Source organism: Dryobates pubescens, chromosome 20 (assembly GCF_014839835.1).
Source record: "Dryobates pubescens isolate bDryPub1 chromosome 20, bDryPub1.pri, whole genome shotgun sequence".
Classification (NCBI taxonomy): domain Eukaryota; kingdom Metazoa; phylum Chordata; class Aves; order Piciformes; family Picidae; genus Dryobates; species Dryobates pubescens.
This window is the reverse complement of record NC_071631.1, coordinates 1,949,057-1,974,782: the sequence shown is the minus strand read 5'-3', so window position 1 is coordinate 1,974,782 and position 25,726 is coordinate 1,949,057. Positions and strand designations below refer to the sequence as shown.

The following is a 25,726-nucleotide window of genomic DNA, read 5'->3' as shown; positions in this document are numbered from 1 at the left end:
ATCTTAAGATCCCTTCCAACCCAAAGCATTCTGTGAAATGTGGAAGGGGCCACAGGCTGAGCTCCCACCCATGTGGGGCTGTTATCCTGAGGTGCTCCTGGCCCTTTGGGTGCTCACTGCAGCCATGGGATCTTTGCTGGGATGGAGAATGTCAGCTGCATGACAGCAGCTCAGGACAGGGATGTGAGGAGCTGTGGTGCTGGAGAACCCCCTGAGGACCATCTCCAGCACTGGTGTGCTGTAGATGCTGGTGTAAAACAGGGCCTGGGGTCTTTAATAGCCTCAGGTCATCCTGTGGTAGCTTTGATGCCCTCAGGGGGGGTGACATGTGGACCTTAATGCCACATGTGGGGCTCTGCTGAGCAGTGCTGCTGTCAGCAGCTCCTTGCTGATGTGACATTGGCTCCAGGGCTGTCTCCAGCGTGGGACTGAGCCCATGGGAGCTTCCATGTCCTGGCTCCCTGCCCCATGGCAATGACAGGGGTTGGGAGGGACCTCTGGAGGTCATCTGCTCCAACCCCTCTGCCAGAGCAGGTTGCACAGTCCAGGTGGGTTTGGAATGACTCCAGAGATGGAGACTCCACCTCTCTGGGCAGCCTGCTCCAGGGCTCTGCTACCCTCGGAGTGAAGAAATTCCTCCTTATAGCCCTGCTGGCATCTTCCAGAGGTGACCAGCACTGGCTTGAGGCCTTGTTAAGGAAGATTTTCTTTTAGAGGATGAGTGGACAGTGCCTCTGGGAGAGGTTTTGAGGAGAGCTTGGGGTTAAGTGGGGCTTAGGGCTGCTGCTGAAGTGCTTTGGCCGTGTTTTGGCTTTGGAAGCAGCTAAGGTCGAGCAGGGTCTGGATGCTGATGAGTCATCATCCCCAGTGGGGCCCTGCCTGGTGGCATCCTGTCCTTGCTGTCCTCCAGGGTGGCCCTGCCCTGGTGCATCCTCTGCTGCAGGAGACCGGGGAGGGGGGGGAATGGGAGGTGCTGATGGTCCCTGCCCAGCTGGGGGGGGGCAGTGTCACCCTGCTGGCTGTGGGGGACGTGGCAGGTGAGGAGCAGCCCTGGGGAGCTGGGCTGGTGCCGAGGAGCCTGCGTGTCCCACCCCTGCCTGCACTAACAGGATTTTTTCTGGGGTTGTAGCTCCATTGTCAACCTCTTAATCTCCAGTGTCCCAGTGTGCTGCCCCGGGGGCAGGCAGCTGGGAGAGCCCTGTGGGGAGAGCGTTGGGCTGGGCTGGTGCTGGTGTGGAGCCTGGGCACTGCCAGCTCTGCAGGGAGCTGGAGTGGTGAAGGTGAGGGGGCTGCTCCCCGTCTCCTGGAAGCTCTTGGGGTCTCTTTATCATCTCCTGGGTTGCTCTTTGTTGTTTCTCCCCTCCCAGCCCTGCTCACTGGAGCTTGGTTCAATCCCCTCCCATCTTTGTGCCCCCCACTCCCCTTTTTATGCCCCACCAGGTTTTTGGTTCAATCCCCCCCATCTTTATGCCCCCTGCTCCCCATTTTCTGCCTCACCCCACTTTCAGTTCAATCCCCTCCCATCTTTGTACCCCCTGCCCCCCATTTTCTGCCCCACCCCAGTTCCAGCGTGTGGTGCCCAGCCCTGGCCCCTCGGAGCAGAGCCAGGATGCTGCCTGCTCCTCAACCCCCTGCCCTTGGCAGCATCTGGGGCAGGAGCTGCAGGAAAGGGGCAGGGCACGGGGGCAGACCGGGACAAACTGGGATGGGGAGCATCAGTGCTGCCGTAGGACCCCACAGCTGCAGCTCCCTGGAGCGATCCCAGGTCCTCCGAGCTGCCCTTTGAGCTGCTCCCGAGCCGGGCGAGCCTGGCAGGGGGGTGGGCACGGGGGCCCAGCCCCTGGGGGCGCCGGGGATTAGGAATTAAGGATCAAACGGGAGAGACCCGGCTGCGGGGAGCCGGCAGCTCCCTGCTCATGCAGAGCTGCTCTGACTCCTCCCTGCTTTTGGATATTTATATAGATATTTTATCTCCCATTTCTTTCCCACCCCTTTTTTTCCCTTTATGCTACCTTTTGCCAACCTTCCTTGGCTGTAGTGGATTTTTTTTCTCTTCTTTTCTTTTATATCCCCCTCTCTCCTTTCCCCCTCCCAGCTCCATCCCTGCTCCCTGTTTGTGTTGGCGAGGGCCGTGCTCCAATTACCTCATATTTGGAGAGAAGGACGCCGCAGCCAATCCCCTTTCCCTCTGCTTTTAGGTCAAGTGATTTCTGAACTGCAGTGAGATGCTTTGAATTTGTCTTCTCGCAGCTCCCAGGCTGTAAGATGGCTGTCTGGAACCGCGGCGGCGGCGGCGGGGTTGGTGGGAGGGAACGGCAGCCACGATGATGATGATGATGAGGAGGGGTAGTCCGCGGCGCGCTGTAGGGCGTGCGTTGTGGAGCCCATGAAGCCCAGCTCGGGATTGATTCGGGAGCTGGCGACTCGCTTAGCTGCCTTCCTGCTGGCGGCGAGGAGGAGGAGGAGGAGGAGGAGGAGATGGGGAATTCTCTGGGCTGCGTTAAGGAGCAGAAGGAAAAAGCCGCGGGGAAGGCGCCCCTGCCTCCCAAAAAAAGGGTGCGCTTTAAACGGAGGAGGAAAGGCAAGAGCAGAGCCATGCCCGAGGCAGCCCCGCAGGACGAGCTGCCGGCCCCGGAGGCTGGCGAGGATGAGGAGGCTTCCAAGTCGAAGGCAGCCCCCCAGCAGCAGGCAGGAGAGGAGCCCGGCCGGAGCTGGCAGCGCGGCGGGGAGCCGCCGGCCGCAGCCCTGCAGCCAGGGCTGATCGTGCAGGTGAAGGAAAGCTTCCAGGGGGAGCTGCGGAAAGCTCGCCTGGTGCTGGAGCCGCAGTGGCCGGCTGCGGCCGGGACTTCCCCGGAGGAAGGCACCACCGTCATCGCTCGCTTGCTGGACAACCCGGCCGAGAAGGGCTGCGAGAAGGCGGTGAGCCGCCTGGTGCAGCTGCAGAGGAGCGGCACCGGCAACCGCCGGGCGGTGCTGCTGCCCCTGCCCGAGGGCAGCCACGGCCCCGCCGAGGGGCTCCCGGCCCCGGCCAGCACCGCGGCCAGCGAGGAGCCAGCGAAGAGCCGGGAGCCAGGGGCTGGCAGCAGCCTGGGTGCCTGGGGTAAAGGAGGCAGCGACGATGCCAGTTCCAGCGCGGCGTGGACCTGCCCCTCCACGGCGGAGCCGGGCACCGTTTCGGAGCTGTCTACGCCGTCCCCCATGGTGGATCAGCTGGAAAACCCCAGCGTGGGGAGAGCCTCAGGACTGCCATCATCTCGGGCTGGGGAGGGGGATGGACATGGACTGCCGGCCTCCCGCAGCCCCTCCTCCTTCAGCTGGCACAGTGGTGGCATGGCCCGGAGCTCCTCGGGGTACAGCAGTGACCTGGCACGCCGGCCAGCCAGGGCTGCTGGAGCTGGGGGGACCACAGCATCTCCCTTTGAAGGTGGCCACAGGCTCCCTGCAGAGGGCCAGGCTTGGAGGGGGAGCTCGGGGACAGCTGGAGGCACGGTCAGTGTCTGTCACCCTGTTTGGAGCGGGGTGGGGGGTCCTGGTTCAGTGAACCCCAGATCTTGGTGGCCTCTGGGAGTGGTCGTCTTGGTGAGATACAAACTGAGCGTGGGCAGGAGGGCTCTGGGGCAGAAAGCTCCTGAAGCCTTTTCCTCTCTGAGCATCTCCAGCAGGAAAGCAGCATCCCCTGGGACTAACCCTTCCTGTCCTCAGCTCCTGGCATGGGTGGCCAGAAGGTGGCTGTGACCAGAGCTGCTGGGTACAGCTGGTGGTCCCATGGGCTCTAGGTACCGCTGACACATGCTCGTCGTCACTGGTGGCACCTGTGCCCCTGGGGCTGCTGGGTTGGGTATGAGGTTATGGTGTCCCTTTCCCACTCCCAGGTGGGTGACAGCAGCTGGACATGGAGGTGCAGGGGCTCAGGGGGCTCTGAGAGGAAGAGGAGAGGACAATGCTGTGTTTTGGAGCCAGTTGTTGTTGTCTGAAGGTTGCTCTTTGGGGCTGAAGGCTTGGCCAAGCACATGGCTGGAGGGGCAGGAAAGAGGCTTTGTCCCAGGTACCTTTGCTGGACTGGGGTTGGTGTCACAGCCTCTACCTGGCCTTCGGCATCCTGCCACCGGTCGCTTGATGCACAAGGTCGATGCTGGAAGGGTTTGGAAGGGGTTGACCCCAAGTCCTGTGAGTTTCCACTCTCTCTTCTTGCTGGCACCTCCCTAAATCTTTGTCCTGGCACAGACATGTGAAGAAAGGAGGGTGGAGCTGGTGCCGCATCCTGCACCTCCCGAAGCGCATCCCTAGGAGGGTCTCCTGCAAGGATGCCCTCGGGGAAGGGTCCAGTGGCTGGAGAAGCCCAGGGCTGTGTGACTGAGTGCCAAAGAAAGGATTCATCTGAGCTGGGTGCCATGAGGAGCTCCCTGCTGGGCAGCGGGGCTGGAGAGCCCAGGTGGGGCAGAGCCAATGGGTGAGCTCAGAGAAGCTTTCGTTCCACTCTTCATTAAGACCTGCTGGGTGATCAATAAGGGAGTGCTGGGCAGGTGGAGGAGGTTTGTGGCTCCCAAGGTGTGGAGGGTCCCATCCTGCTGCTCACCCCAGGGCACTTCCAGCAGGTGCTGGCATCCCCTGAGGGGAAAGCTGGGGCTGGAGGAGTTAAAGGCAGCGGCGGCAGCGGTGTGGCAGCAGCTGACAAAGAGCAGTTCTGTGTGTGCTGAACGTATCAGGCTTGGGGAGAGGGGAGGTGAGCTGCAGCATACCAATGACACCAGCACCGTGCTGCTGCCGTGCCTCAGCGGCAGCCTGCCCTGCCCTGCTCAGCATCCTCCCTGCCCGCGGCACAGGAGCATAATCCTGCGGCTGCCTGCCCCCTGCTGCAAAGGGACTGCTGGCAGCTGGGCAGCGCCAGCACCCAGCTGGGTGTATCTGGAGGGGGGGATAAAGCCAGCTGGGGGTTTTCAGGGCGGGCAGGGCTGTGGTCCTGGCACGGGCAGGGCTGTGGTCCTGGCACACCTTCTGCCCGCAGTGCCGGGAGGAGGAATCCGGCAGGCGAACAGCTCAAGTTGTGTTTCCACAGGCACTCCAAGCAGCTCCCATCTCCCCCTTTGTCTGCCCCTTAATTAAGGGGAGGTAATTGTCCTAATTGGGGAGCTGGGGGGGGGGCTGTGGGGGAGGAGGGAGCCGTGCCAATCAGGAAGACGCTGGCATGCGGGCACACGTGCGCTCCGTCACGTGCCAGTCTGGGCTCTGCAGCCAGTGCTGGGCGTCTGGCTGAGAGGGTTCTGTGCCTGGCACTCCCTTTTGTTGGGGAACTGGGTCACAGCACCTCTGCCAGCAGCACCCCCTGGCACTGGGTGAGGCAGAGCAGGGATGTCACAGCTTTCTTCCCATCCTTCCTTCTCCTCTCGGGATGGAGCTGGTGGCCTCGCTCCAAACAGCTCCGGAGCTGGAGGTGGGGAGAGACATCTCTGCCCCACATGCTCTCACCCAGCACCTCCCAGTGCTGCTTCTCCCTTCCCACGTTGGGATTTTAAAAGCTTTTTAAAGCAACTGTCCCCTCTTGGTCCTCCCTTGCTGCCCAGCCATGGGTGCTGCAGGATGGGGGCAACCATCTTTGCATGAGCTCTGGGTGCCTGAGGGTGCAGGGGCTCCTCAGGGTGGGTTTGTGCAGGAGGGGGCAGAAGCATTGCTGTTGGCACAGGGTGGGAAGGGAGCCACCTGGGTTCCCAGCTTGCCAGGGTGCTGCATTCCCAGTGAGGTGTCCCCCAGGCCCTGGCTGAGGTGGGGGGCCAGGGACTGTGGAACATGTGGTGGGCTGCTGGTTGCATGGTGCTGCTCTCCACTGTGCTTGCAGATGTGTGGCAGCAGCTGCTCCCAAGAGTGCAGCCTGGGCTGAGGAGCTGCTCCAGTGAGCTGGGTGGTGGTAGGAAACTGTGATCTGGTGATGGCTGAGGTGGGCTGGATGTGTGCCCAGGCAACATCCTGTGCCCCAGGGAAATGTGGCTGGCAAATGACCCTCACTTGCCTGGCTCTTCCCAGAGCATGGCACACCTCAGTGTCCTTCTGCATTTCCTGTGGTCCATTGCCTTGTGACCTCTCCTCCAAGAGTTTCCTCCTGTCCTTCCTGATAGCTGCCAGGTCTTGGGGGGCAAGTTCACAGGGGCTGGCTGTGCCTGGTGGAGTCTTTCCTCCTCCTGCATCACCCTATGGCTGTGCCACTTCTTTACAGATCTCTGACATCTACATCAGTGGGGAGTCAGGGGACATGTCAGCCAAGGAGAAGCTGCTTCTCTGGACACAGAAGGTGACAGCAGGGTACATTGGGGTGAAGTGCACCAACTTCTCCTCGTGCTGGAGCGATGGGAAGATGTTCAACGCCCTCATCCACAGATACAGGTAGGAGCAGTGGAGGGCAGCTGTCTGGGTAGGGGGAAGGGCTGAGGTCCCTGCCCCACCACTGCAGCTGGTGATGGTCAGGCTGCAGCTGGTGACGGTCAGGAGTGCTTGGAGATGTAGGTGAAGCTTGCAGGCAGCAAGGTCTCCTTTACCTGGGAGTCTCTGCCAGCTGTCTGGGGGTGTGTGGATGCTTGGAAGGAGCAACAAATACAGAATGCCAGGTCACAGAATGCCAGGTTGGAAAGGACCCCAAGGATCATCTGGCCCAAACAACTACATCAGGTTGCAAGACAAAAACCATTTCGAGGTTGGGCAGAGAGACAAAAAAGGAAAAGCTTTTAAGCTGGGCATGCTGCAGGGCCTCATGTGTCAGAGCAGCACTTCCATCCCTGCTTTCAGCAGAGCACCTCAGAGCTCTCCCAGGCATCCATTAAACCTCTCATAGCTCCTTGAGAAGACAGCACAACCCCCAGCACCTTCTTCCTGCTTGGAGCTGGGGGCAGCAATGCCAGCTCCTGCCCTGGCTGCTTGGTCATGGGAAGCTGGCACAGCCTTGAGCACTTGCAGGAGAATAGCACAGGGCACCCAGGAGAAAACATCTCCTGGTGGCTGGAAACCAGATCTTCTTTCACAGCTTGAGCATCCCCTTCCCAAAGGGGATGAGCTGGGGAGGTGCTGCAGCCCAGGAGCCACCAGCCTGGGACAGAGGCTCGGACCAGCCCTCAGGAATGTCCTGGACCAGCAGTGCCCACCTGGGATGCTCTGCCTCGGGCACCTTGTGCCGTTTGCCGATGCCATGACTCTGGGGCATGTCTTGCAGGCCAGATCTGGTGGACATGGAGAGGGTGCAGATCCAGAGCAACAGGGAGAACCTGGAGCAGGCCTTTGAGATCGCCGAGCGGCTGGGGGTGACGCGGCTGCTGGACGCCGAAGGTGGGCAGCGGTGGGAAGCGGCTGCTGCAGGGCAGATGCCGACCTGCTCCTGTTCCTCACTACCCTTTCTGCTTCCTCCCTGGCAGACGTGGATGTCCCCTCTCCAGATGAGAAGTCTGTGATCACTTATGTGTCTTCAATCTACGATGCCTTCCCCAAAGTCCCCGAGGGAGGAGAAGGGATCAGCGCCATCGTAAGCACCGCCGCCGCGGGCTGGCCGGCTGGCACCGGCGGCCTGGCAGGCTGGCACCGGCGGGCTGGCAGGCAGCTGCTGGCTGTAGGGAGGGTTTCACACAACCCCCAGCACGACTGGGGTTGAAAGGGACCTCTGCAGATCATCTGGTCCAAGTGACCCTGCTATAAAGCAGGGTCACCCAGAGTGAATCCCACAGGAACACATCCAGCTGGGTTTTGGATGCTTCCAGAGATGGAGGCTCCACAGTCTCTCTGGGCAGCCTGCTCCAGGGCTCTGCCACACTCAACAGTGAAGAATATTTTCCCTTATGTTTCCATGGAACCTCCTGGGTTCCAGTTTGTGTCCATAACATTTAGTAGGGAGGTTTGGAAGTTCCCAGTCCACTGTAGCTGGTGGGTGGAAGAGGCTGGAAGGAGGAAGGAGCTTCCCCTTTAGGGTGTCTGCTTTGTGAGCTACCAGTGTGCCCTTAGGGCCACAGTGCTCTCCAGGCTCTGCAGGGCTTGCCCTGGGTTTTGAGCTCCTGGGAAAGCCAAGCTGGCTTCCAGGGAGCAGCTTGTGAGGAGGATCTTCCTCCTTGTACACAAAGCAGGCTTCATGTACCCGGGGTGGCCTCAGAGCAGGGACGCACAGGCGAATGATTCACCTCATAGCTGTGACCTTGGCACCTTAGCTCCCCCATGGAGAGCTGCCCACCAGCAGTGCTCCACAAGGATGCTCTTGCCCTGCAGGAGGTGGATTCCAGGTGGTTGGAGTACCAGAGTCGCCTGGAGTCCCTCATCTCGTGGATCAAGCAGCACACAATACTCATGTCAGATAAATCCTTCCCCCAGAACCCTGTAGAGCTAAAGGTAGGTCCTGGCCAAGGTCCACCTGCAATGTCCCTTGTCCTTAGCACCCAGACCTGGGTGGTGGCATTCCCCAGGGTGGTTTCTGATGAGCTTCTCTCCTCCCAGGCACTTTATAACCAGTACATCCACTTCAAAGAAACTGAAATCCCAGCGAGAGAGCAGGAGAAGGGAAGGATAGAGGAGCTCTACAAACAGCTGGAGGTGAGAGCCATGTGGCTACCTGCAGGCTTGCTGGGTGGGGGAGGCTGTGCTTTCAGCAAGGCCGAAGTGTGCTCAGCTCAGGTTTGTTTTGGACTGGAGAAGTGGAAATAACCCTGAGGGTAAATGATGCAGCGAGGGAGAGAGACACTGCAGGAGCAGAGGCAGAGCTGCTGCCGCCTCACAGCCCAGCTCTGCCCAGCCAGCTGCAGGAGGAGCAGGTGGGAACCTGCTGTCCTCTTGGTGATTTCCTCAGGTCTGGATTGAGTTTGGACGCATCAAGCTGCCCCAGGGCTACCACCCCAACGACGTGGAGGAGGAGTGGGGCAAGCTCATCATCGAGATGCTGGAGCGCGAGAAGCTGCTGCGGCCAGCAGTGGAGAGGTCGGTGCTGTGCCCCGAGGGGCTGTGCCCTGCTCCCCTGGCTGGAGGGACAATCCCAAAGCTCCTCTCTCATCCATATTGTTTCCCCCCCCCCGCCCCCACTTCCTTCTTGTCACCTCAGGCTGGAATTGCTGCTACAAATCGCTAACAAGATCCAGAACGGTGCTCTGAGCTGCGAAGAGAAACTGACTCTGGCCAAGAACACTCTGCAGGCCGTGAGTGCTGGGGGTGCTGCTTCCCCCACTCCTCACTTCTCTGGTTCTCTCTTTGTTTCCCTGTCTCTTTCACACCCATCCCTCGCCCTGCACCCCTGCACCCATCTAGTAGGAGGTGTCCCTGCCCATAGCAGAGGGGTTGGAACTAGAGGATCTTCAAAGTCCCTTCCAACCCAAACCATTCTGTGAATCTTTTCTGGGCTGCTGTGGGGGAGTGCTCTCTGGGCTCCTGGGGTGCTCTCTGGGCATCAGTGGGGGAGTGCTCTCTGGGCTTCTGGGGTGCTCTCTCTTTGGGTTTCTGGGGTGCTCTCTCTCTGGGCTTCAGTGGGGGAGTGCTCTCTGGGCTCCTGGGGTGCTCTCTGGGCATCAGTGGGGGAGTGCTTTCTGGGCTTCTGTGGAGGTCCTCTCTGTGCTTCTGTGGGGCTGTCTGGGCTGAGGGGAGCCAGCCCTCACTGTGCTGTCTGCTGGGGCAGGATGCTGCTCACCTGGAGTCGGGGCAGGCGGTGCAGTACGAGGCGGACGTGGTGGTGTACCTGCAGGAGTGCGAGGGGCTCCTGCGCCAGCTGCAGGTGGATGTGCAGATCCTGCGGGACGAGAACTACTACCAGCTGGAGGAGCTGGTCTTCAGGTGAGAGGGGGTGGGGTGGTGGGGTGGAATTTCCCCTCCCCCAGCACTAACTCTGCCAGCCCAGTTGAATAGAATAGAATAGAATTAGCCAGGTTAGAAAAGACCTTTGAGATCGTGGAGTCCAACCTCTCACCCAGCACCATCTGATCAGCTAAACCCTGGCACCAAGTGCCCCAGCCAGGCTCTTCCTAAACACCTCCAGGGATGGTGACTCCACCACCTCCCTGGGCAGCACATTCCAGTGGCCAATCTCTCTTTCTGGGAAGAGCTTCTTCCTAACATCCAGCCTAAACCTCCCCTGGCACAGCTTCAGCCTGTGTCCTCTTGTTCTGGCGCTGGTTGCCTGCAAACACCTGCTGGTGGGAAGCAAATGGCAGCTGTATTTGCAAGCCCAAGCTGCAATCTCCAGTGGAATGCAGTCAGTGTGTACAAATATCCAATAGTTACAGGGATTTCTAATTAATAAAGAGCACAAGAGCTCCCTGGTCAAAGACCAGGGGCAGCTGCTAGCTTCTCCCTCTCTGCCCCCCACCCTTACCTCCCTGTACAAAGGGGAAAAGAGACAGAAGCAGAGAAGTGGATACCAAAACAAGGCAGCCAAGGTCAAGCAGAAGCCAGTTAGTATCTCTCCCAGAGCCAAGAAGTGAGAAGAGAAATTGTTTTGGTACAAGCAGTTTAAGGTCCTTATCTCTTCCAATGGGATGGTTTGGCATGATCTGTATTTTCCTTCCCACAGCCAGCAGGGATTTGTTGACCATTTCACTACTTTTCTGCTCAAGCTCTGTGAAACATTTGAAAGGCATAGCCTAAAACTACCACAGAGGGAGATGGAGAAAGGTGGTGAGGGGCAGGGGAAGGAGGCAGTGTGTGTGTGAATGTCAGCTGCTTGCCCCTCCAGGACCATGAGGCTGCAGGACGAGCTGGTGACGCTGAGGCTGGAGTGCACAAACCTCTACAGGAAAGGTCACTTCTCCACCCTGGAGCTGGTGCCCACCTCCACATTGAGCACAGCACACCTGAAGGGCGACTCCCTGACCAAAGGGCTGCACACCTCCTCTGCCTCCTGGTTCAGGAAGCCTATGACCAGGATAGAGCTGGTGGCCATCTCCTCTTCGGAGGATGAAGGCAGCCTCCGCTTCGTGTACGAGCTGCTGGCCTGGGTGGAGGAGATGCAGGTGAGCATCATGGCCTGGCTCTGCTCACACTGGGCTGGGAAGGTTGGAAGCTGGCCTGGGTGGAGGAGATGCAGGTGAGCATCATGGCCTGGCTCTGCTCACTCTGGGCTGGGAAGGTTGGAAGCTGGCCTGGGCCTCCTCCTACCTTTATCTGTGGCTAGTTCCTCTGGTGGTTTCTGGAGAGCACCAAAGCTTTTGTCTCGAGTTGGGGTTTCTCCCTTGTGACCCTGCTGACCTGTGGGGATCAGAAGATCTTTTCAAAGCTGGAAGCAAATCCCTCCTGATGCTGTCAGACCCTTAGGGAGTGTGTGAAGCTTGTGCAGATTGCCCCAGCAATCCCTCAGTGCCAGGGCTGCTGTGGTGGTTGTGCGCTCAAGCGGCCTCAGAGGTTTCCTTGCCCCTTGTGTCTTGTTGAGAGATGCTCCTTCAGCTGAGGAGTGCTGACCTGGACCTCTTGGCCTGTTTCAGATGAGACTGGAGAGGGCAGAGTGGGGAACAGACCTGCCAAGTGTGGAAACCCAGCTGGAGACCCAGCGGCACGTCCACAGCAGCGTGGAGGAGCTGGGCTCCAGCGTGAAGGAGGCTCGGATGTATGAGGTGAGGTGGCACAGGCTGGGTGGCACAGGGCATGGCACACTGTGTGCAGGAAGGTGAGGGCATCAGGACCAGCTCTTGTGGGTGAAGGTGCCTGGGGCAGAGATGATTTGTGAGGATGGAGCTTCTGTATTGCTGCTGGGCTGGTGCAGGAGGCTGCTGCCCTGAGCCATGCTCTGTGCCTCCTGCTGCTCCTCCAAAGCTGGGGAGGAAGGTTCAGAGGGGTGGGGCTGCAGGTGGTGCCATCCTGGGTGGGCTCACAGGGGCATTTGTCATCCTTCAGGGCAAGATGTCTCAGAATTTCCGTGCCAGCTACACGGAGACCCTGGGCAAGCTGGAGACGCAGTACTGCAAGCTGATGGTGAGTGGACCTCCAGGTGGGCTTCTAGCAGAGCCTGGGGAGCATGGGGTCCATCCCTGCTGCACTGCTCCAAGGCTGGGGGGGGGAGGAAGAAAACTGCTTGGCTTCAGAGCAGGAAAGAGGAATCAGAATTGTTAGGGTTGGAAGGGAGCTCAAGGCTCAGCCAGCTCCAACCCCCTGCCATGGGCAGGGACACCTCACACCACAGCAGGTTGCTCACAGCCACGTCCAGCCTGGCTGCAAAAATCTCCAGGGATGAGGCTTCCACCACCTCCCTGGGCAGCCTGCTCAGTGTCTCACCACCCTCCCTCTTGGTTCTGCTCAGGAAACCTCAAGCTTCCGCCTGAGGCACCTGCAGAGCTTGCATGGCTTCGTGTCCCGAGCCACTGCTGAGCTCATCTGGCTCAACGAGAAGGAGGAGGAGGAGCTGGCCTATGACTGGAGTGACAACAACCCCAACATTGCAGCCAAGAAGAACTACTTCATGGTAAGTGAAGGGGCAGGGCTGCTGGGGTGCAGTGAGGCCTCCAGCTGCCTGGGCTCTGCTGTGCCACCTTCAGATGGTTTTGGTCTGCTGTGGGACCTTCAACTGTTTTTGCTGTGCCACCTTCAGCTGCCTTGGCTCTGCTGTGGGACCTTCAGATGTTTTTGGTCTGCTGTGGCACCTTCAGCTGTTTTTGCTGTGCCACCTTCAGCTGCTTTGGGCTCTGCTGTGGAACCTTCAGCGGTTTTTGGTCTGCTGTGGCACTTTCAGCTGCTTTGGGCTCTGCTGTGCCACCTTCAGCTGCCAACAGACCTCAAGTCCCCAGAGTTTGGATGCTTCCTTCCAAGTCATAGAGCTTGTAACTCATGAGTGCAGCTGATGGAAGTACAGCAAAGTGTTTGTTCAATCCATAAGGCATCCAAAGATCTGTTTTTAGTGCTTTTTGGGACTGAAGGCATCTTGAACAGGTGAAGGGCAAAAAGAAGCCTAAGCTGAAGAGGAAAATGGGTTCTCTTTAAAGCAGCAGAAATAAGTTGCTGTCATCCCACAGTCACCTGAAGAGGTCCCTGGGCAGTTTTCCAGTACCTGTGCTGCATCTGCTCCATGTGTCTGGTGCACAGGAGACATCCCAATGGGAATCAGCTGTGGTGCTCCCTGAGCATCAGCTGTCCTGGCTTCCCTGAGATCCATTGGGATTTACTGCAGGGGTTCCATGCTGTGTGTTGTAGCAGTTGGATGCTAGGAGGAACTTCTTTGAGGGTGGTAGAGCAGTGGGGCAGGCTGCTCAGAGTGGCAGTGAAGTCCACCTCTGGAATCCACCAGGTCTCTGCAGTCATTCAAAACCCACCTGGACATTGTGATCCTGGGTAACCTGCTCTAGGTGACCCTGCTTTGGCAGGGGGGGTTGGACTGGATGATCTCCAGAGGTCCCTTCCAGCCCTCACTGAGCTGGGATGCTGGGGTCCTGTGCTCTGGTCTGAGTGAGGCTGCTCCCTGGAGCTGAGACTTGCTCTGTGCTTGTGTCCTCCTCGCAGGAGCTGACGGCGGAGCTGGAGGAGAAGCAGGACATCTTCTGCTCCCTCCAAGACACAGCTGAGCTGCTGTCCCTGGAGAACCACCCAGCCAAGCAAACTGTCGAGGTGAGCAAGCACAAGGAGGAGCTGGGAGGAGCCCCAGGAATCTCACCCAGGACTGGGACATTTGCTGTGCCACCATCACCTGGGCAGCCGGGGCCGAGGAAGTGTTGGGTGGTGGTGGGAAGGCAGCAGCGCAGTGCTAGGGCTGTTTTGGGCTCAAGGCCATCCCCAAACAATCCCCACCTCAAATTAAGGCACAGATACACCTGGATGAGCCTTTCCTGCAGAGAGGTGATGCAGGGAATGGCCTTGGCTCTCTTGGAGAAAGCTGTGGTGGTGAAGCAAAGGGCTGTGGGGACAAAATTCTGCCTGAGGTTTCTCCCTGGGGTAGAAGAAAGCAAACCTGTGCCTGCTGCACCCTCCAGCATCAGCAGCCCAGGCTCTCCTGCCCTTCCTGCCTGTGTCTGGTCGCAGCCAGATCTTGCCTGTAGCTGTGCATCCCAGCAGCTGTCTCCTCCCTGTGGCAGGGAGGTGCTGGTTGCTCACCTCCTGCCCCGTGCTCCTCAGGCCTACAGCGCGGCCGTGCAGAGCCAGTGGCAGTGGATAAAGCAGCTCTGCCTCTGCGTGGAGCAGCACGTCAAGGAGAACGCTGCCTATTTCCAGGTACTTTGGAGGGGCAAGCCTTTGGGAGAGGGGGAGGGAGGCAGCTGGGCTGCCCATGGGGGCTGCTTTCTCCCGAGTCACCTCTTTCTCCCCCGGGGATGCCTCGCTAGGGCAAAAGGGATCAACCTCCACATAGTTCTGGCCATCCTCGTGGGATTCCTTTGCTGCCTTAAGGGCGGAATAGCAGCAGGAGCTGCTGGTTGAGATGTTGGGGTGGCTCCTCAGGGGGCTGTGTGCTTCTGGGTGGCCCTTGTGCACCTTTCCCTGAGCCTCTTTTGCCTCTGCAGTTCTTCAGCGACGCTCGGGAGTCGGAGAGCTACCTGCGCAGCCTGCAGGACTCCATCAAAAGGAAGTACTCCTGTGACCACACCACGAGCCTGACCCGGCTGGAGGACCTGCTGCAGGACTCCATGGTGGGTTCCCCACCATCCTCCCCACCCTGGGCAGGCAGGCAGGCGATGGCTGGCCTTCTTGCTGTGGCCCAGCAGCACCGCTTGGGTGACTCCTTGCTCGCCAGGGCCGCTGGGCTGTGTTTGTTGCCCCAGCGGTGCAGGCTTGTGTGAAGTGCTTGGGTTGCTTCTCCATCTTGGTCAGTGTTCTGCTTTGGGCTGGAGCTGCTGCCTGTGTTTGTGCTTGGCTGTGGGATGCAGGCTGGGTGGCTGTGACGGTGCCCATGGTTGCCAGACCTTGGGTTGGTCTCGTTTCAAGGTGCTGCTCAGCAGCTGGCTGTGCGCTCGGGGTGCAGAGCAGGCAGCTTGTGCTGCTTGGGCTGTCTCCTAGCTTTGAGACGTGGCAGAATCAAACATCTGGCCTGGTTCATCCCCATGGATGCCCATCCTGGCCTGCATGGAGCTGGTGATGTTGATGCTGGTGTCGTGCAGAGCCTGGAGGATGCTCCTGGCTCTGGTTTTGAGCTGCTGCTGGCTGGGAGCATGGCAGGGTGCAGGGAAATGCCTGTGCTTTATCCAGACCAAATCCCATGTTAATCCATCGTGGCTCTGAGGGTGGGGGCAGAGCCAGGGCAGCCTGGCTGCATGTGGAGATGGAGGCTTGGCCCTGCTGAGCTCCAGCACGTGGCCTGGCTCAGCTGTGGCACAGCAGAGGGCAGCCGGCCGGCGATGGCCTTGTCTCATCTCACCTGAGAAAAAACCAAACCCCAACCTAACCCCAAAATGCAAGGAGCAGAGCATCAGGTGGTGTTTGATCTCAAGGCTGGGGGAGGATTTGGGTGGTGAGCTAACTGCTGAGCTGGAGGTGAGGTGACCTTGGAGTGTGTGCAGTCAGGAGGCTGCTTTGGCTTTGCTCTTGGTGCACGCCGCAGACCTCCAGCGAGGCCCCGGAGAAGCTGGGGGACACTTCCTGGCTGTTTGTGAGGGGGGCATCAGCTGGGCTAGGCCTCACCATCTCTCCTGGAGGGGATCCCATCCTCTCTGTCATGTTCTTGGTGGGGTTGTCCTGGCCTGTTTTCTGGCACTACCAGGACATGGAGCAGCCAGGCTGGCTCCTGGGGTCCCTGTCTGTGAGCCTTAGCAGTCCCAGGGTTGTGGCAGGCAGCATCTGGGGTGGGAGAGGCTCAGCTGGGCAGCTGGAGAGTGGCCACGATCTCAGGATGGGGGCAGCTGGCCTGAGCTCAGCTCTGTTGCTTACCTAATAAGTTACAGTTGTATTTCTTCCAATCATGCTCCCTGGGACAGGCACAGGTAGTTTATTTAATCATTTCTTCTTTTCTTTCTCCTTTATTTTCTTTCTTTGACCATTCAATGATCCTCCATCGTTGTTAGCACACTAACCAACCCCCAGAGGACCAAGCATGAGGGACAACAGCTGTCTGGGATCCTTATTTTTGTGCAGCCAGAACAGGCTGAGCTGCCCCTAAGCACAGGAGCTGCCAGTGTCGTGATCCACACACGTCCCCCACCACTGCTGGAGGATGCTCCAAGGGACACTTGTCACCAGTTCCCTCTGGGTTGTGCCATCATGGGACCCAGCAGGGACTTGGGGCAATCAGTGACACAACATCTGCCCTCCAGCTGGCCAGTTTCTGGCCAAACCCAGGGACCTGTGTAATCATTCCACCCCCAGCCCCTTCTCCTGAGGTGTTTTGTCCACAGGCTCCATTGTCTCTCCATTCCAGCCTCCACCTTCACCCTTTGCTTTAGAAGAGGGAGCATGCTTCTGTTGTCTCCAAAGAGCAGAATGTCCCCAGCCTCGGGCTGGAGCTTGTCCCTTCCACCTCCTGGGACTTTAGTTCTGGTGTATGCTGTGTTCTCTGTTTTGTATGGGGTTTTTTTTTCCCCCTTTTGGCAGAAAATCTTTGCCTGTCCAAGCAGCTAAAGCGCCAGAGGTGTGCATGTGGCTTTGCAGGGCAGTGGGAGCAGGAGTGGAGAGGTCCCACCCTGATCTGAAGTCCATTCTCCTTTCCCATCCCTTCCCTGCCCTTCTCCTGGGGCAGCAGGATCAGCAGGGTCCTCCTGGCTTGGTGTCTGCTCAGCCCTTGAGGTCCCAGCAGGCCGGCGCCGGGGCGGGGGGTGCCGAGGTGCCTGGAGGAGATCTCTCCTCTGCCTCGAGCAACTCGACCTTCATCCTTCTCCCTGCCAGGATGAGAAGGAGCAGCTCATCCAGTCCAAGAGCTCTGTTGCCAGCCTGGTGGGGAGGTCCAAGAGCATCGTGCAGCTGCGGCCCAGGAACCCTGAGCACCTGGTGCGGAGCACCATCCCCATCAAGGCTGTCTGTGACTACCGGCAGATCGAGGTGAGCGCAGCTGATGTGTTGGGGCTCTTCAGTCTGGAGAGGAGAAGGCTGCCAGGAGACCTAATTCTGGACTTCCAGTATCTGAAGGGGGCTACAAGAAAGCTGGGGAGGGACTTCTGAGGGTGTCAGGGAGTGATAGGACTGGGGGGGATGGATCCAAGCTAGAGGGGGGCAGATTTAGATTAGTTCTTCCCCATGAGGGTGGTGAGACACTGGCACAGGTGGCCCAGGGAGGTGGTGGAAACCTCAACCCTGGAGGTTCTTAAGGCCAGGCTGGATGTGGCTGTGAGCAACCTGCTGTGGTGTGAGGTGTCCCTGCCCATGGCAGGGGAGTTGGAGCTGGCTGAGCCTTGAGCTCCCTTCCAGCCCTGACAACGCCGTGATTCTGTGACCTTGGGAGGGGGGGAGCAGGAACAAGGCAGGGCAGCAACAGCCAGGATGAGCTCCCTGGTGCCTGTCAATGGGAAGGATGAATGGAGTGGGAAGACAGGAGGGGGGGGCAGTGTGGCTGTTGTTCCTGGAGCACATCTCAGATCTATTCTGGGTGGGAGCTAAACTCCTTTCCCTGAGGAGGATGGGCTCCAGCAGCCCCAGCCAGAGCGGCACGTGGGTGGCAGCCAGCTCTGTTTGACTTCCTTGTCTTCCTCTCCAGACGTCTGTGCTGTGCTGCTTGGCACTGTGCCAGGCTTCTGGCTTGATTAAAACCCCAATCCAGGTCTTGCTGGGGGCTGGCAGCCAGGGCAGGGGTGTGCAGCCCTACTGCTGGTTGCTGATGGCTTGGGTGGTGTTGGTGCCTCTCCAGATCACCATCTGCAGGAATGATGAGTGTGTGCTGGAGGACAATTCCCAGAGGACCAAATGGAAGGTGATCAGCCCCACAGGGAACGAGGCCATGGTGCCTTCTGTCTGCTTCCTGATCCCCCCACCCAACAAAGAGGCCATTGAGATGGCCAACAGGTAACTCACTGCTCTCTGCAGCAAGGGGGCCCAGAGGTGCAGTGGCAGGGAGGTGAGGAGGGAGTTGGTGCCATGGGAGGAGGCAGATCCGGGGTGGGAGTGGGAGAGGAGCTGGAATGCAGAAACAGGAGTGGTTGGCACAGCTGATTTGGGTGGCTCAGCTGATTTTGGTGCAAGGAGAGGAACCCCTCCTGATTATACAGCTGCAGGCTCCAGCACAGCAACTGCTGCAGTAGCCTGCAGAAGGAAAAATGATACTTTGGGAGGGGAGAATCCCTCCAGGGATCTCTGGAGCTGGGCAGCAGGAGCCTCTGATGGGCTGGGATCACTGGGCAGCAGTGGTTGGGGGCCTGAGAGTACTGAGGAGATCCAGGGCTGATGGATCTGCTCCTTGGCCTTGCAGGGTGGAACAGTTGTACCAGAAAGTGATGGCCCTCTGGCACCAGCTCCACATGAACACCAAGAGCCTCATCTCCTGGAACTACCTGCGGAAGGACATAGCCCTGGTGCAAAGCTTCAGCATGGAAAAGGTGTGGTAGGACCCTCTTGGCTTGGCTTTGGGGCTGGGTTGCTCATGGTCCTGGCTTCTTCAGGTGGCTGAGGAGGAAGGGAAGACCAGAAAAGTGCAGGGTTGGGGAAGTCAAGGGTCTTCACAGCCTCAGCAGTAGGAAAAGCTGAGCTTGGGGGTTCTGAGCAAACAAAAAGGGCCTCAGAGCTGTGGCCTTGGTGTTTCATTACTGCTCTCTACAGCTGCATGAAGGGAGGTTGGAGCCAGGTGGGGGTTGGACTCTTCTCCCAAGGAAGAAGCGACAGGACAAGAGGAAAGGGCCTCTAGTTGCAGCAGGGGAGGTTTAGGGTGGACATGAGGAGCAATTTCTTCCCCAGAAGGGTTGCCAAGGCCTGGCCCAGGCTGCCCAGGGCAGTGTTGGAGTCCCCATCCCTGGAGGGGTTTCAAGGCCATGGAGAAGCGGTGCTGAGGGCCATGGTTTAATGGTAACCTGGCAGTGCTGGGTTGATGGTTGGACCTGATGACCTGAGGTCTCTTCCAAGTGAAATAAATCTGAGTGAGGGAGCGAGGGAGGCAGGAGGCCGGCAGGGAATAACTTCCCTTTGCTCCTCACTTGGCGGAGGAAGGCGATTAAGCTGGGGAGGGTGGCAGGAAGTCATTCCTGGTGGTTAGATGTGCTGCTTTCCCTCTCACAGCTCAGATCCTTAGCCCAAGGGGAGTGCCAGCAAGCCATGAAGAGCCTCCAGGCCCATTATGAGGACTTCCTGCAGGACAGCCGAGACTCGGAGCTCTTCTCGGTGTCCGACCGGCTGCGGCTGGAGGAGGAAGTGGAGGCTTCCAAGGAACACATCCGGCAGCTGCTGGAGTCCATGGAGAACGGTGAGCTTCAGAGGGCTGATGGCTTAACCAGGAGCTGTGGGGCCTCATAAACAAAGGATTTATGGGATGGCTTCGTCTCCTGCTGGTTGATGATGTGAGCAGCTGCCCTCTTCATTTCTCCATCCATTCAAGCCTTTGGGCCTCTGTCCAGCGAGGTTCCTGCAGAGCAGTGCTCCTTGGCTCGGCAGCGTCGCTGCTGAGTCCTCACCCCGGGGTTGTTGGGGGTGGGTTCAAGTCATTAGGATGCATTCTGAGCCAAGGAGTTGTTGTTGCAGTTAATCTTAGGTGGTGGTGACATGTGTGACACGGCAGCACTGTGAGTCCCACCACGACCAAGGGCTCCGGAGCTCCATCAGGGGAGGTGCTCTGGGGCTGGATTTGTTCCTGGCTGCTTTTGAACCAGATCATAGAACTGGTTTGGTTGGGAAAGCTCTCTGAGATGTCTGGAACACAATGAGGAGAGGCTGAGGGAGCTGAGGCTGTTTAGCCTGGAGAAGAGGAGGCTCAGGGGAGACCTTCTTGCTCTCTACAACTACCTGAAGGGAGGTTGCAGCCAGGTGGGGGTTGGTCTCCTCTCCCAGGCAACCAGGCACAGAAGGAAAGGACACAGTCTCAAGCTGTGCCAGGGGAGGTTTGGGCTGGAGGTGAGGAAGAAATTCTTCACAGACAGAGAGGCTGGCTGTTGGAATGTGCTGCCCAGGGAGGTGGTGGAGTCACTGTCCCTGGAAGTGTTTAAAATAAGCCTGGCTGAGGCCCTTGGTGCCACGGGTTAGTTGCTCGGATGGTGCTGGGGGATAGCTTGGACTTGATGATCTCAAAGGTCTTTTTCCAACCAGGTTAACTCCGTGTGATTCTGTGAGATCCAATCACTGCCCTAACACCACCATGGCCACTAAACCACCTCCCAAAGTGCCATGGCCACACTTTCCATGAGCACCTCCAGATGATCCAATTCCTGTGTTTTCCACCTGAGCAGGGACCTCGCTGCCACGGGGCCGGGGGCTCCCGGCAGGTCCCCCGCGGGGCAGGCACTGGCTGGGCTGACCTGAGCTGCTCTTTTTGGTTTGTCTGTGACTTGCAGAAGACAAAGACGAGACTGCTGCCAGGACTTACCTGTCAGAGCTGAAGAACATCCGCCTGCACCTGGAGGAGTGCGAGCAGAGGCTGGGCAGCAGAATCCAGGCCCCCAGCGGCTCCCGGGCGGACGGCGACACCATCCAGGACAACACCCTCCGCACGGCGGAGCAGGAGGTCAGGCCTGCTGCTGGGAGCTGTGGAGGGAGGTGGTGGCCACTGGTCTTAAGCAGGTGCCCTGTGGTGGGTTGAAAATTCCCCTCCCCAGCCCCCCAGCATGAACTTTGCCAGAGCAGCTCAGCTGGAAGCGAAGGGAAGCTGTGTTTGGAAGCGAAGGGAAGCTGTAGCTGGAAGCAAATGGAAGCTGTAGCTGGAAGCAAATGGAAGCTGTAGCTACAAGCAAAACTCCAGTGGAATGCAGTGAATATGTGCAAATATGCAGTATTTGCAGTATTGACAGGGATGAACAATTAATGAACAGCACAAGGAGCCCCCTGGCCAACGACCAGGGGAGCTGCTAATAGCTTCTCCCTCCCTGCCTCCCCCTTAGCCCCCTGCACAAAAGGGACAAGAGGAAGGAGCAGAGGGATGTTAGACTTAGCCAAAACAATGCAGCCAAGGTCAAGCGGAAGCCAGTTAGAATCTCTCCCAGAGCCAAGCAGTGAGAAGAGAGAGAAATTGTTTTGGGAGCTAGATCCTATGGTAGATATGGTGACCAAGAAGGCCAATGGCATCCTGGCCAGTATCAGGAACAGTGTGGCCAGCAGGAGTAGGGAAGTCATTCTGCCCTGTACTCAGCACTGGTTAGGCCACACCTTGAGTCCTGTGTCCAGTTCTGGGCTCCTCAATTCAAGAAAGATGTTGAGTTGCTGGAAGGTGTCCAGAGAAGGGCAACAAAGCTGGAGAGGGGTCTGGAGAACAGCCCTGTGAGGAGCTGTGGCACAGCTTGAGACTGTGTCCTCTTGTTCTGGTGCTGCTTGCCTGGGAGAAGAGACCAACCCCCACCTGGCTCCAACCTCCCTTCAGGGAGTTGGAGAGAGCAAGAAGGTCTCCCCTGAGCCTCTTCTTCTCCAGGCTAAGCAACCCCAGCTCCCTCAGCCTCTCCTCACAGAGCTGTGCTCCAGACCTCTCCCCAGCCTTGCTGCCCAGTGGACCCTCCCCAGAATAAAACTGCCAGACCAGCTCAGTTTGGGATGGAAGCAAATGAAGCTCTAGCTACAAGCAGACTACAGCCTGGAAATCTGGAATGCACTGGATAGGTACAAAACAGGCAACCTAGGTACAGCATAGAGATACATTCACAGTTTATAAACAACACAGAACCTCCTCAGATCTCCCTCTTTATGCCCCTGCTCTATCTTCCCATCAGCAACCCAATGAGTTCTGGATGGACCTTACCATTATCTTTCCTTCTTGCATCCAGAGGTTCATTTCTTTTACTTTCAGCCTTCGCAGCCAGGATCTAGGCTAAAGTTTCCCTTTCCAACTGTAGCAGCAGTCCTGCTCTTTGTTGTCCCCTTGCTCTGGGCTTTCCTTTCATGTCCTCTTCCCCTCTCTCCCACCCTGCAGCGCATGCAGGAGGACCTGCAGCGGCTGCAGGCAGACCTCAGGTTCTTCTCTGAGAGGTGCTACAGCTTCCTGGACAAGGCACCTGCAGGGGCCAGCACACCCCAGCTGCGCTCAGAGCTTGACTTGGTGGTCAACAAGATGGACCAGATTTATAGGCTGTCTTCCATCTACCTGGAGAAGTAAGTTGGGACATTTCTCATCCCCACATAGCTTGTTGAGTCTGCCCAGTCCTGCTGCAGACCCTTCTCCTGGTCCCCTGTCACACACCTTCCTCTGGAGGATGATGAGGGGCCTAGAACCTCTCTCTTGCAAAGACAGGCTGAGGGACTTGGGGCTTTTTAGCCTGGGGAAGGGAAGACTGGGAGGGATCATCTCTGTGCTGATCAGTCCTTGAAGGGTGGGCGTCAGGAGGATGGGGCCAGGCTTTTGGCAGTGGCAGCCAGTGCCAGGACAAGGGGTAGCAGGCACCAAGCTGACCATAGGAAGTTCCATCTGGAGATGAGGAGGAACTTCTTTACTTTGAGGGTGGCAGAGCACTGGAGCAGACTGCCCAGGAAGTTTGTGGAGTCTCCATCTCTGGAGTTATTCCAAACCCACCTGGCTGTCATCAAATATGCATCCCACTGTGGGTGACCTTGCTGTGGTGGAAGGGTTGGACTGGGTGATCTCCAGAGGTCTCTTCCAACCCTTGTTGTGGTTCCATGGGATTGTGTGAGCCTAACTGAGCTCCATCCCTCTGTGGGTGCCACCAACCTGGTGATCAAGAGGACCTGTGGCAGGCTGTGGCTGTCACTGTGTTGCCTGTGTTTGGTTTGCCAGGTTGAAGACTGTTGATGTCATCATTCGTGCCACCCAAGGAGCAGAGTCTCTGGTCAAAGGCTATGAGGTGAAGCTGAGCCAAGAGGAGGCAGTGCCAGCTGACCTGGCAGCCATTCAGTCTCACAGGACCACCTTACAGGTTGGTGCTCTTCCCCTCCCAGGGTGGGCAAGCAGAAACCAGCCAACATTTAGGGGCTTATCAAGCAGAGTCCTTCCCTTTCTCTGCTCAATTCAGACCAGCTGCCATCTTCTTGCCTCCCTGTAGCTGCCAGCACAGGAGGACAATCCATGCCCCAGTCCTGCTGGCCACACAGTTCCTGCTGCTGGCCCTCAGCAGCATCTTGGCAGCTGTATCTTGACAGCTGTGTCCTGACACTGCAGGACAGGGGCTGAACAGATCTGGCTTGCTGCAGGCTGGGCAGATGGTGTCCCCCTCCATTTCTCACCACCTCTAGCAACCAGCTCTGCAGCTTAAGGGCTGCAGGAAGACAAATCCCTTCTGAGGGTGCTCAGCTCCCTGCTGAGGACATCTCAGGGGCCTCTTGCTTTCCACGGCGCTGACCTGCCGCTGTCTCTCGCTGGTTTTGCAGCAGTGGCTTGGGGAAGTGAAGGACAAGAGCTCCATCTTCTCCACACTGGAGGAGGAGATGGCCAAGGCCAAGGAGGTGGGGGAGCAGCTGTACCAGCTGAGGCAGGAGCGCAGCATCGACCTGGAGCGCTACCAGGAGAGGGGCACCCAGCTGTGGGACCGCTGGCAGCGCCTCTGTGCCCAGATTGAGACCCGGTGAGAGCCCCCTGCCTGCTTCAGCTGGCACCTGGCCTGCTTAGCCCACAGCTTGCTCCTGCTGGGGGCTGGGCTATCCCTCTGGTCTGTGCTGGCATTTTGTGGAATCATGTAATGGTTTTTGGCTGAGAGAGGCCTTCAAAATCAGTTGGTCCAGCCACAGAGCCACCACTGCCAAGTCCACCACTAACCCATGGCCCCCAGCACCACATCTCCATGCCTTTGACACACCTCCAGGGATGGGGACTCCACCACTGCCCTGGGCAGCTTGGTCCAGGCTTTGACAACCCTTTTTGGGGAAGAAGTTGTTCCTCATGTCCAACCTAAACCTCCCCTGGGGCAACTCAGGGCTGTTTCTTCTTGTCCTGTTCTTGCTCCTTGGGAGAAGAGACCAACCCCCACCTGGCTGCAGCCTTTCAGGGAGTTGCAGAGAGCCAAAAGGTTTCCCTTCAGCCGCCTCCATTTCTCCAAGCTGAGCAACCCCAAGTCTCTCAGCTGCTCCTCCCCAGCCCTGTTCTCCAGACCCTTCCCCAGCTTGGTTGCCCTTCTCTGGACCCCCTCCAGCCCCTCAATGTCCTCCTTGGAGTGAGAGGCCCAAACCGGACCCCTGTACTGCAGGTGTGGCCTCACCAGTGCCCAGCACAGGGGGATGATCCCTGCCCTGCTCCTGCTGACCAGCCCAAGCCAGGCTGCTCTTTGCCTCCTGGGCCCCTTGAGCACACTGCTGTTGTCCTCTGCTTATTTGTCTTGGTCCTTGTCTCAGCCACGCGGAGCTGGAGAGCATCCAGGAGGTGCTGAGCGAATACCGGCGGTGCCACGGTGCCCTGATCCAGTGGATCGAGGAGATCACCATCCAGCAGGAGCTGATGAAGCCAGGGCAGGCAGAGGACAGCAGGGTGCTGTCAGAGCAGCTGAGCCAGCAGACGGTGAGGCAGGACCCCTGCTGCCTGCTCTGTCGCTTCCTTGCTTCTCCTGAAGTCTCTCCATCTGTGAGCTGGGAAGTGGGTGATAGGTTGGACTGGGTGATCTTGGAGGTCTCTTCCAACCTGGTTGATTCCATGATTCTATGAAGTGCTGGGGGAGGGGGAAGGGGCTGCAGAGCTGAGCTGGGTGTCTGGGTAGTGGGAGAAGCTCTGCTAAGCTTGAGGTGAAGATGAGGCCTTGCATGAAAAATTGAAGAGGACAAAGACTTTTTTTCACCCAGAAGGGGAGGGAGGAGGACTGCAATCCAGGTCAGCTCTGGCAGCAGCTGTCCTGACAACTGTTTGTGCTTTGGATTTTGTGGAAGGCTTTGGCTGCAGAAATCGAGAAGAATCAAGCCAAGCTGGACCAGTGCCAGAGGTTCTCCCAGCAGTACTCAGCTGCTGTCAAGGTAGGGCTCCTGGCACACCTGGGGCGGTGTGTCCAGCTCTGGGCTTCCCCTGTTCCAGGCAAGCAAAGTGGTGGAGGGAGTCCAAGAGAGGCCACAAAGATGCTGAGGGGCCTGGAGCATCTCTGGGAGGAGGAAAGGCTGAGAGCCCTGGGGGTGCTGAGCCTGGGGAAGAGCAGCCCCAGAGGGGAGCTGAGCAATACCTAAAGGGTGCAGGTCATGAGGAGGGGGCTGGGCTCTTCTCGTTGGTGCCCAGGGGCAGGACAAGAGGCAAGGGGCACAAACTGGAACCCAGGGGGTTCCACCTGAACAGGAGGAGAAACTTCTTTGCTGTGAGGGTGCTGGAGCCCTGGAGCAGGCTGCCCAGAGGGGTTGTGGAGTCTCCTGTGGAGAGATCCCAAACCCAGCAGGACATTGTGGTGCTGTGGGTGCCTCTGCCCTGCCGAGGGGGTTGGACTGGCTGATCCTAGAAATCCCTTCCAACCCCCTGTGGCGCTGGGATTCTGTTCCTTCCTGCACCTGGACAATGCTGGTGGGGCCCCAGCACAGCTGAAACCTCTCATGCTCCATCCCTCTCCACCCCTGGTTGCACCTGCAGGACTATGAGCTGCAGCTGATGACCTACAGAGCCTTCGTGGAGTCGCAGCAGAAGTCCCCCATGAAGCGCCGGCGAATGCTCTCCTCCTCCGACGCCATCACCCAGGAGGTAGGGGCTTGGCCCTGCACCCCAGGGAGAAACTGGCCAGGGGGGAGGGTGGTGAGAGCCTGGCACAGGCTGCCCAGGGAGGTGGTGGAAGCCTCATGCCTGGAGGTGTTTGCAGCCAGGCTGGAGGTGGCTGTGAGCAACCTGCTGTAGTGTGAGGTGTCCCTGCCCACGGCAGGGGGG

The 25,726-nt window shown here is 58.5% G+C and overlaps 1 protein-coding gene across 21 annotated transcripts in view; it reads left to right on the top strand.

Moving 5' to 3' along the window:
- Nucleotides 1-25,726, top strand: part of MACF1 (microtubule actin crosslinking factor 1) — a 176,916-nt gene that overhangs the window by 48,949 nt on the left and 102,241 nt on the right. For 11 of the 21 annotated variants that reach the window (XM_054170404.1, XM_054170405.1, XM_054170403.1 and 8 more), the window contains exons 1-27: nt 2,472-3,489; nt 6,209-6,375; nt 7,196-7,308; nt 7,395-7,501; nt 8,233-8,352; nt 8,458-8,553; nt 8,807-8,934; nt 9,056-9,149; nt 9,623-9,777; nt 10,676-10,952; nt 11,421-11,549; nt 11,830-11,907; nt 12,233-12,394; nt 13,426-13,530; nt 14,035-14,130; nt 14,418-14,543; nt 16,729-16,881; nt 17,684-17,838; nt 18,242-18,368; nt 19,042-19,225; nt 20,307-20,476; nt 21,869-22,047; nt 22,688-22,826; nt 23,278-23,471; nt 24,235-24,397; nt 24,760-24,843; nt 25,439-25,546. In XM_054170404.1, the coding sequence (XP_054026379.1) occupies nt 2,479-3,489; nt 6,209-6,375; nt 7,196-7,308; nt 7,395-7,501; nt 8,233-8,352; nt 8,458-8,553; nt 8,807-8,934; nt 9,056-9,149; nt 9,623-9,777; nt 10,676-10,952; nt 11,421-11,549; nt 11,830-11,907; nt 12,233-12,394; nt 13,426-13,530; nt 14,035-14,130; nt 14,418-14,543; nt 16,729-16,881; nt 17,684-17,838; nt 18,242-18,368; nt 19,042-19,225; nt 20,307-20,476; nt 21,869-22,047; nt 22,688-22,826; nt 23,278-23,471; nt 24,235-24,397; nt 24,760-24,843; nt 25,439-25,546 (4,620 nt within the window). In that variant the 5' untranslated portion in view covers nt 2,472-2,478. Of the gene's footprint in view, nt 1-2,471; nt 3,490-6,208; nt 6,376-7,195; nt 7,309-7,394; nt 7,502-8,232; nt 8,353-8,457; nt 8,554-8,806; nt 8,935-9,055; nt 9,150-9,622; nt 9,778-10,675; nt 10,953-11,007; nt 11,027-11,420; nt 11,550-11,829; nt 11,908-12,232; nt 12,395-13,425; nt 13,531-14,034; nt 14,131-14,417; nt 14,544-16,728; nt 16,882-17,683; nt 17,839-18,241; nt 18,369-19,041; nt 19,226-20,306; nt 20,477-21,868; nt 22,048-22,687; nt 22,827-23,277; nt 23,472-24,234; nt 24,398-24,759; nt 24,844-25,438; nt 25,547-25,726 lie in introns of those variants that run through there. The other 10 variants (XM_054170416.1, XM_054170417.1, XM_054170406.1 and 7 more) reach the window with 2 other exon arrangements.